General features: G+C 26.2%; 1 protein-coding gene across 1 annotated transcript; it reads left to right on the top strand.

Annotated features, from left to right (window-relative positions):
- Window positions 1–743: 743 nt before the first annotated feature.
- LOC107015601 lies at window positions 744–10,262 on the top strand. Its single transcript, XM_015215924.2, has 7 exons — window positions 744–1,219; window positions 1,295–1,381; window positions 1,932–2,216; window positions 3,015–3,185; window positions 3,303–3,356; window positions 8,866–9,012; window positions 9,586–10,262. Exons 1-7 carry the CDS (start codon window positions 1,040–1,042, stop codon window positions 9,961–9,963), a joined length of 1,302 nt encoding a protein of 433 aa, XP_015071410.1. The 5' UTR covers window positions 744–1,039; the 3' UTR covers window positions 9,964–10,262.
- The last annotated feature ends 924 nt before the right edge of the window (window positions 10,263–11,186 follow it).

Below are 11,186 nucleotides of genomic sequence, written 5' to 3'. Positions count from 1 at the left end.
TCGGGTCTCTTGTCCCGATTTCCAATAGTCGGGCCTCATGTATTTATTTTGTACCTTTTTTTCTAGCAAAATTGGTCTTATTTTCTTTAAAAGTTACATTAGTATGTCAAAATTATTTAGATTAAGAGAGTGTTTATTTAACCTGATTCTTACATCAGTTTAGCCTTAAGTAAACTTATGAGTCATGGTCCAATCCTATTTTTAATTCAACCTACTTTAACCTTTCCAATGCCATCCTATAACTTGCTCAGTTATAACACACACACATGTATATATATAGCTCCACAATATTTTTTCATACAAGTCAGCTTCTTCTCACCAAACTTTTTAATTCGAAAGTCAACACGATTTGTGCAGGCTATTTTGGAGATCTAATAGAATTAAGAAAAAGAATCACACGCTACACTTTTAAAATGGTACAGAATATATTAATTAAGTACATATCTCTCTGTCTCAATTTATAGGACTCACTTTTTTTAGTCAGTTCTAAAAAAATAATATATTTCTATATTTAGTAATATTTTAATTTTAAATTGTCTAATTTATTCTTAATGAAATGATTTATAATTACAGAAATTTCAAGAATCTTTTTTTATTATTTAAACTTCACGTCAGGTCAAACTAACTCATATAAAATGAGACGGAGGTAGTAAATAGTTTAATAAAAGGGTGGTGGAAGAAGGAAAGTAGTGAGTATTAATGGTGAAGATTGTATGGTGGGCAGAGAGGCAGATAGAAATATTGAAGGAGAGATTAAGTAAGGTGTAAACCAATAATAAAAGAATGTGGGGATAGGTTTTATTACTCTATTTTTCTGCCCCTAGTATTAACTCCCTTTTCCATCATTGTAAAAACAATGTTTTGACTGTCCATTTTTATTTATATGTTGCTGCTCTCCTCTCAATCATCATGAATCTCAACCACCTCTTTTCCTATGCATTTACTACATTTATGTGTTTAAAACACTTATCTTTTTTTCTAATAATGGTGCTCTAGTCTCCTTTTTTTCTCTTTCCTTTTCTTTGGCACTGAATGAAATATGGTTAAAATTAAGAAGAAAGATCAAAGTTTTCTAGTCTTGATTTTGTGTTTGTTCTTTGTTATGTGTGAAGCACATAATTTGAACTACACAAAGTATAAACAAGTTAGCAATATGAGACTTGAAAGGATTCACAGGCATTTGGATAGAATCAACAAGCCTCCTCTCTTCACTATTCAGGTACATATATTATGTTGTATTCATTAAATCATTTTGATATGTCTTTCTTTTAACGAAAATGAAATTGATATATAGAGCCCGGATGGAGATATCATAGATTGTGTTCATAAAAGAAAACAACCAGCTTTCGATCATCCTTTGCTCAAGAATCACAAGATTCAGGTATAGACTACTTTAATTTCTTCTCTCTTTTTTTTCGCCTTTTGTGCCAATGAGATATAGTAATAAATTAAATATATCAAGTTGCAACCCCCTACCTCCTCCTTTATGAAATTTGTTGCTAGCTCATTTATAGTTAAGTACGATCACGAACCAACTACATGTTTATTGCTTTGGAATTAAAGGTTGCAAATAGTCATATAACAAACTATTTATATCTCATATTTTATCGCGAGTTTTAAGACAGAAATGATGTTCTATAAGCTCTGAATAAAAGAAAATAACTTTATAATAATTGAAATAACATTTGTAATGAGTCTATAAAAAGCTCTCTTTTTTGAAAAAAAAACAAACCCAAAATTAAAAGATGTGGTGCTATAATAATAATAATTATTATAATAATGATAATATTAGGATTTCAACTACCAACTACCCTTACTTTCACTTTAGTTTTTCTTTTCTTTTCTTTTACTCACAAGCAACAAGTTATTAAATCATCATAAATTTTTATTATTTTTTAACTTCAAAATCATTGCAATGTACTCAATTACAGAAGATTCCACCAGAGATTCCAAAACTGAAAACGTCTGTGAAAACAGACGCGATGATGAGTAGAGACGTTGTAAGTAACAATAGCAAAAGTGCAGTGATAGATTGGCAATTATGGCACCAAAACGGAACGCGGTGCCCTGTAGGCACTGTCCCGATACGGCGGAGTGAGGTTCATGATGTGCTTAGAGCAAAGTCATTGTATGATTTTGGTAAGAAAAAACGACATGGATTGCCTATTGCTCGTCGTGTTGATGCTCCTGATGTTGTTAGTGGCAATGGACACGAGGTATCTAACTTTTTTTACCCGTCTCTAATTATCTGTCATTTCACGTCTATTTTTAACTACTTTAACCTAAAGTATATTTACAATAAAAATCTCTCTTTATTAAATATTTACCACTTAATTATGTCTATCTTTATTATTAATGAGTATGCAATTGTCAAAGTCATTTTATCATCATATATAAAAAAAGAGAGTAGAAGATCTAAAATAAGACACCTAGAAATAAATGAAATTGACAAATTCAAAAAAAAATAGAAGCAGACAAGATCGGAACTCGTTTTGTTAGGTTGAAACGATTGGTGTCTACCTTGTATATTTGTAATAGTATTAGTAATGCCCCTCCCCTAATCCGTCACTCTTATGTAATGATGCATATTAGCAATACTAATATTTAAGGACTTTGTAGCCTTTAAAAACAATATAATAGGAATTTATTAATGCAAGTGTAATTTGAAGGAGATGGAATTATAGAAGCCGTATTACATTAAAGAAGAATGTAGTACATATATATGTTTTGGGTAGTTAATTCATTAGTCATTACTACTGGTAGTTGTAAGGCGTAAATGTCCCAAGTTAGTGAAATTGAAATATGACTAGTAATTTAAGGATATTTATTGTAGTTTAGGTAGAGTGTATGCTATCTACTTAATTATTATTATTATAGCTCATAAATAGTAGTTATGACATTTTTAATTAATCATATGTTAATTGTATGCGTATATTATACCCCATTTCATAAGTATTTTCATTAATATATCGAATGAATGAATGCTTTAAAACAAAATATGCTATGTATTGTAGCACGCAATAGCATATACTGGAGGGTCTGAAGAGATATATGGTGCAAAAGCAACAATAAACGTATGGGAACCATCAATCGAAGTAGTGAACGAGTTTAGTCTATCTCAAATTTGGGTTCTATCTGGATCTTTTGACGGGTCGGATCTTAATAGCATCGAAGCTGGCTGGCAGGTACGACTAAAACACTAAATTAATGTTTTAAATCTTTTATTCATCTTTAATTAGGTTTTTTTTTTTAAAAAATTATATATTTCAAATTTGTAAAGCTTTGATTCTTCTACTAGTCAGGTTAGTCCGGAGCTGTATGGTGACAGCAGACCTAGATTATTTACATATTGGACGGTTAGCTTTCTCTCCTTTCCTTTATTCTTTTTTTAAAAAAAAAAAAATTAGTTTGAGAAAGATACAATATAGATAGATTTTACTTTTATTTTTTCGTGAAATAGTATAATGTTTCATGGGAGTATGCTAATTAGCATACTGCTAAGTACAAATAATACTTTTTGTATCCTTAATTACTTGTCCACTTTTTAATTGACACACCTATTAAGAAAACAATAATTGACATAGTAACTTTATTATTTTATCCTAAAATTGAATGAATTAAAAATTTTAGATTTCCCAGAAGTTTAACTTTTTTCAAAGCAATTAATTAAAGATATAAATAAATAAAAGAAAATTATTATTTTTATTTGTTAAAATAAATAAATAATTGAAAGTAAGTAAAAAAAATAAAAACAAATAATTATGAACATACGAAATACAATATATGATCTTAATAAATAATAATGCCACATCAAATTCAAAAGTGAGAATAATATCTATAGCTAAAAGGGATATAAAAACGATTATAAATGTTTTGGAAAGAACCTCTTTTAAATAAATGCATTGCTTTTGGGGCACGGACTTTCACACTGATTTATGTTAACTTCTTTATTTAGTGGAACTATCTCGATTTATTTAGGGAGATTTAATTTCTCTGTCTTTTATAAATTTTTAAGTCTCTTTGTTTAAAGATAATTGTCCTTTAATACAATTTTAAGAAATAATAAATAATAATAGTTTTGTTATTATATTATTTTTTAAATATATTAGATTTAATTTTGAAGAATGTACTACTATTAGATATTCTTATTGAATAGTAGAGTACTATTTAATAATAAGGATAAAATAAATATATATATATAAATTATCTCTTAATTTTTTATATTAAACAAAAATTATTGGACAATTATTTTTTATAATATGGACAAATAAACTTTATTTATTTGTCAATTTTAACAAAATATAACATTTTTATATTTAATAATAATTTAACGTTAAATTTTTTATTTTATCAATAATAAAGTGATTTCTAATTACATATAATATCTTGACTTATAAAAGTCTATATATCGTTTTTTAATTAATGTTAAAGTAGACTAACTCATATAAATTGTTATAGAGGTAAAAAGGGATAATTTGAAAGTCAACTTTTTCATTGGGTCAATGGAAACTTCCCAACTTTGTTTATTTGAGGAGTTTCGTGCTTTGAAAGTAATTGTCTACCTAATAAATTATGTCCCACTTTGGATTTTATCTATTTTTTTATTACGTAACTCGAATCTTCCAATTCTAAAATTGTAATCTGAACCTTGGCACATATAGAGGAAATATATAATTAAATTAATTAAGGACGTGCAAGAGGGTAGCTGGAAAAAATTAATTAAACTAATCACTTCTCTGATTTCATGATTTTCTTAATCAACTATCTAGATCTCAATGTACGTGGTCAACTCCTTGCTAATAAATATTGTTTTAACAAAAATAAAATTATTTAAAAATAAGTAACATTTTATTCAAGATAAAATAATATTTGTTATTTTGATTTGAAATTGAGTGTGAGAAAGTAATTAAGATTTTTGATTTTATGGTAATAAATTAAAAATACGTAAAATATATCAAAATTTCATTTAATTTTATAATTTTAAACACATGATGTTAAAAGTTGGAGTTAAATAATATAGAACAAACAAATTCAACCAGAAATAAGTTATTTCTAACTATACTTTTATACAACCTCCGTTTTATTTTACTTCACCCCTGAATAATTAATTTTAGCTAATCTAAATATAAACATATTTTAAACATTTTGATATCGCTTAAGCATTAGGAAAAGGTGGATGAGAGGGTATGGAAAGAAAGAGGAATTATTAAAGTGGTTGAATTCAATGGTCAAAAACTCAAATGGAAATAATATAAAGTGAATAAGAGAATAGAGGATGGATGCATGGAGGAGGCATAAAAGCATAGTGTGGCACATGATTTGTTAAGAGTCAAACATTTAAAGAGCACATTAAACATGACTGCTCACTTCCCATAGCTAGATTGGTGTAAATGCTGGTGGTCCAAGGAAAATGACTTGCAATTTTTAAGCCAAAAGTTTTCTTCTTTATATTTATTAATAATGGAAAAATTATTTTGGCCAAAAAAGTTTGGTAATAATTTGACCATAATAATAAAAGCACATATTTATACTATGAATTAGTTTGTTTTTGGACAATTTTACCCTTTAATTCAAATAGTAAATATATTCTTCAACTATATTTTCAATGCATTAGAAATAATTGATGAGATTAATTATTTATAATTCCATAAAAACATTAAAAATGAATCACAAAATATATCTAAAAAAACAGAAGTATCACCCATCTATAATACTCAAAATTAATAATATGAAATTAATTGAGTTGGTAAAATAATTACTCCTATTTATTTAAAGGAGTTGTTACAAATCAAATTTTTAGAAAGAAGTTAAATAATAAAAGTAGAGTATATTTTATCTGATTATACTTACAATGTATGTGAACAAAATATAAGAAAACTGAAACTACAATACTGTTTCTCGTATTATGTAATTGTCTTCATATCCTCAATCCCAGATGAATCATATCATAATAAAGACTCATCAAAAGTAGTACTTTTTTTATTTGAGTAGTAGAGACGCATACAAAAATTATTATTTGGATAAAAATGTTGATGGAGCTTCGTTGAAAAATTATAATAAGATCGAACGTATATAGAAAAATCTTTATAATTTCAAAATAATCTTTTATAAAAACAAATTGAAAAAAAACATCTTCATAGTTCTCCGATAATAATGACATTACTGATACTTAATTAAGCTCTAATTAAATAATCTGATTAAGTACTGTGTAAAAAAAATTAAATTATATATTATTATTTTTAATATAATCTAAAAGATATTACAATAAAAACAGTCAAATCTCAAAATTTAATAATATTATACAAATCATAAAATTCATATAACTTATAAGTATCAATCCTAATTAATTACACTAAACTTTTGTATACTATATATGTTCAATGAAAGATAGACCCTCTATAATTTGAAATCAAACATACACGTCCTACAAATTTTATTCACCAATAATGTTATTTCTAATTTCCTAACAATATACACAAAAATTGTATAATATGAATGTTCTACATAAATGAAATTCTATCTAACTAATTATATATACATAATTCTAAAACAAGAAAATAAATAAAAAGAAATTACACATAATAAATAATGCATTTAAATAAAATTATAAATAAAGTACGTATTTATATTAAAGTAAGTTATTACTAACCGTTATATATCTTATTAACTAATTTGTATCACTTACATTTTTAAAAAATATATTAATTTTCTTTTAAATCAAATGCATGAATAAAAAATTTCTTTTCGGTTTAAAATTTTGTGAGAACAACTTCACAAAAACTGTTCTTTTTTATAATTTTAGTTTATCTTTTAATAATTTACTTTAACATATAGATAATTTCATTAAAGGTGCAAGTTTAGAATTTTCACAGTACATTAAGCTAAGTGTTTTATTTTAAAATATGAATAGTTTATTTAAAATTGAATTATAATATAATTTTTTATAAATATTAATTATTTATATAAAAATGTGAAATTAAATCTCAAAAGTAGTGTTTTTTCTGTTATCTTATAGAATTACTTTATTGGAGACATAAAGATATTTATTCTTGTTAGTATTTTTTTAATTTACTCCACATTTTTTTAAAAAAGAGAGCCAGGAAAATTAAAAAAAATAAGGTCAAAAAGTAAAATGACAAAAAAACGAGAAGAAAAAAGAATTTGACGAAAAAACAAAACTATTAAATATTTTATTTTTCTATTTTATTAGGTGGAGTCCAAAAAATTAATCTTATCAAAATAATAAATGTTTTATGCAATTTACTAGACAATAGTTAACTTTAATTTTTATTTTGAAGGAAAAAATTTTTAAGTATCTTTTCAAAATTTTGGTCAAATTCTGATAAAAAATTTCTGGCTATTTAGCATCTCTCTTTATTATTTGTACATATAGACCAAGGAATCTCTCTTGGAAATGAAGAGGAAATACTCCTTCCGTATTAAATAATTTCTTAAATATATGTGCTTCTTTCATTTTAAGAATTAATGATTATAAAATTTGAATATTTTGAGATGTACCTTTTTAATATATACATATATATATTTATATATATATATTGCATTTATACTACTTTTTTGGAAAATTTTGAAGATCTGAGTTTTAATTTTAAAATATTAAATTACTTTAGCTTTAAAAGTTAATTAGGTTTAACGTAACAACTGTTTTAAAATAGAGGAAGTATTAATTAATTAGAAAAAGTTTTGGCTACCTTACCCTTATGTATGTTTATATCGTCTCTAGGCATTAAATATTTATTTTATTTATGTGTCATTATCTTACAATAATATTATTTGTATCCACATTCTTTGAATTTCCTTAACCACACAGCCTCCCTATATTGTTATGTTATTTATTGCACTAATAAATAACATTAACTACATTGAAAAGCCCCATTCATCAAAATTTGAACCATCTTTTCTGGCGCAATGCATGCTAAATATTTATTACTTTCTCATCACAAAGTTGTTGAAAATTAACCATGACAGCAACAATAAAACACAAATGAAAAAGTGATCAAATTAATTTAATTATTTAATCTTTAAAGATAATTTTGGAATTTTATTTTAATTTTGTCCTTTATTTGATTTTCTTTTATGTGGTGACTTTAAGAAATTTTAATTTCTTTGAAGTATTGCGAATAGTTATCATAATCAAGGACTAAATAGTAATTTAACAATGAATAAAAATGGTAAAAATGAAAAATGAAAATTAATGTCTAATTAATGTATTAATATTTTTTTTCTTAAAGGGTGTATGGTACCCCATCAATTCACTTATTTTGAAATGGAGGAAATATTATTTTAAGAGGAGTGTAAGATCCATTCGAACAAGTAAAATTGAACTGATAGTACTTCTTCCATTTGAAAATAAGTGAATTATTGAGGTATTGTATACCCTTTAAGAAAAAAATATCAAGACATTAGTTATGCCTTATTTTCCTTTTTTTACCCTTTTAATTGTTATTAAAGTACTCTTTAAAATAAATAAACATTGATTATGATAAAGTGTGTGACTTATCTAAAAATTTAGACGGTTAAAAAGAGCAAATTTTTCTTAGTTAATAATATTCTTAACAAATACTAAATAAGCAATAAAGATTTATTGAACTCATCGCAGAAGAAATTCAAATAAAAGGTAAAAATGGAAAAAAAATCTAAACTTATTTTTAAACATTGAAAAGTTCAGTTAATTTGAACTATAAAAAATGTTTCACATGGTTGTGTTACAATTTAATGTCATTAACATGTGGATCCTGATAATAACTTGAACTTTATTTGTTCTATGAGAACACATTACACTTAACCATGTCTATATTTAGAAGTCTAATGTGTGACAATAAGTAATTTTTTTTGTAATATGAACAGAGTGATTCTTATCAAGCAACAGGATGTTACAACTTGTTATGTTCAGGATTTGTCCAAACAAATAGCAGAATAGCCATTGGTGCTGCCATTTCTCCTGTTTCTTCTGTTGAGGGAAGTCAATATGATGTTACTATACTCATTTGGAAGGTCCCTTTCTTAATTCCCTTCTCTCATTTTTGCATTTTTAGCTAAACTTAATCTAGAAAATGGAATACTAATCTACCATACACTTTTAAATAACAATATGTTAGTAATTATTACCATACTAGTGTATTTAGACATATACTTTTATTTTACCAAACTTCTAAACTTAAAAGACATTTTTCAATGAAGTACTTTTAGTAAGAAGTTGATTTGTTGTGTATCACTATGATGAAAGAAATCAAGATGTGATGCAATGAATAAGATTGCTCCTTTCTCAATCACTGGTCTTGAGTTCGAACCCTGGATATGACAAAATTATTGGTAGGAAACGCTTTCCTCCAAAAGAAATCCTATGCTATGTGAATTTGAAATAGTCGAGCTCCCTAACACCAGATGAGAAACCAAAACGAAGAAAGAAAACAAGTTACCATTTTCACTAATTTCCTTAGACCGAAATTAATTACAAACCCTAGTTAAAATATACAAAATGTATATTTGTGTATACAACATTCAATATAGGTTTATGTATATATGTACAATATGTAATGTGTTTATTGTTTTTGTGTGTATATATAGGATCCAAAGCTAGGGAATTGGTGGATGGTGTTTGGTGACAACACACTAGTAGGTTATTGGCCGGCTGAGTTATTTACACACTTGGCGGAGCGAGCTACAATGGTGGAGTGGGGCGGAGAGATAGTAAATTCACGGGCCAATGGAGAACATACGTCTACACAAATGGGCTCAGGCCATTTTGGTGACGATGGATTTAGAAAAGCGAGTTATTTCAGAAATCTTGAAATTGTGGACTCTGATAACAGCCTAAGTTCAGCCCAAGATATATCAATCTTGGCTGAGAATACAAATTGCTATAACATCAAAAATGCTTATAGCACTGAATGGGGTACACATTTCTATTATGGTGGACCTGGTAGAAATCCACAATGCAACTAATATAATGATGATGAGGCAAAGTCTCTAGCTAGTTCTCACCAAATTTGTTCTTTTATTATTTTTATTTACATCTTTTAATGCTATTTCCAACTTTGTTTATGCTGATTAATTACACATTGTTTTTCTTCTTGTGTCTATGTTTTGTTTTGAGGGGGGAAAATGTATGTATTATTAGTTAAATAAGACAAATAGTATTAAACAGGGTAAGGAAATAGCAAATATTTAGTTGTAATGGCTACTGGTACAAAATTTGTGATCATATGTTTCTGAATCTTATTAAATGAATCAATTTGTTTTTACTAATTATCATTTGATCAGTTGGTCTTTTATATATAGTTGTTAGAATTTTTAAAGATTTGTCTGGTTTGACTTTATAGAGGATTGAGTCATTTCTTCTCATTTCACAAACTAGGATTCTTTGTTAGGAGAGGCATGGTTCAAATATAAGACCATTAAAATAATTATTTGGAGCTTTAATTCCCTATTCCAATTTTTTAAAAAGATATTTTTTTTACTATATATAAAAAGTCATAGTTAACAGAATTAGGGTGTCATGCGAAAACTTATTAATTGCAAATCATAATATCGATAAATCAGATGATAAAAACTATACTAAAAATCAAAATATTGTTATATGGAAATAGCCTACACATTAAAAAAAATAAAAAACATTAAAACTGTAAAGAGAAATTTTTTCCATAAACAAGTCTCTAAACAATTACATTGTGAGTACTATTGTGTTATGCTATGAAATATGAATCTTCAATTTATAAATCTCCAAACTTTTCCTCCTAAATAAGAAAAAACCAAATATGGAAGAGAATTATATTTTTCTTCCAGGAAAAGTAAAAATAACTATGGTATTGTTGTAAAATGAGAGCAAAATATAATAATACTAAACTAGCAAAGAAGACAAATCGTGATGAAAAATATAGAATAGAGAGTATTCTTTTTATCCCTTCAAGTGTGTATTTTCTAAGCGTGAAGACTATCCTTTTATAGGGCGCTTAAACCATCCTTTCACAACATTTGACAATACGTTACTATAATATTTAATTAATATAATAAATGGATATATTACATTAGGATAGATTAAGAGAAACATCCACACAATTAAGTGGATTTGTAACACTCCCCCTTGGATGCTTATAGATAATGTGCGTCGTTAAAATCTTACTAGGAAAAACCCAATGGAGAAAAGCTTAGTGAAGAAAAAAAGTACA

Source organism: Solanum pennellii, chromosome 4, assembly GCF_001406875.1.
Source record: "Solanum pennellii chromosome 4, SPENNV200".
NCBI classification, from domain to species: domain Eukaryota; kingdom Viridiplantae; phylum Streptophyta; class Magnoliopsida; order Solanales; family Solanaceae; genus Solanum; species Solanum pennellii.
Note: the sequence above shows the minus strand (reverse complement) of the source record. Positions and strands in the feature narration are given on the sequence as shown.

Excerpts from the sequence above, each read along its gene's own strand:
- LOC107015601 (XM_015215924.2), top strand. The coding sequence starts at position 1,040 with ATGGTTAAAATTAAGAAGAAAGATCAAAGTTTTCTAGTCTTGATTTTG. Across the intron at positions 2,217-3,014 it reads TTAGTGGCAATGGACACGAG|CACGCAATAGCATATACTGG; the intron begins GTATCTAACTTT and ends TATGTATTGTAG. Across the intron at positions 3,357-8,865 it reads GATTATTTACATATTGGACG|AGTGATTCTTATCAAGCAAC; the intron begins GTTAGCTTTCTC and ends TAATATGAACAG.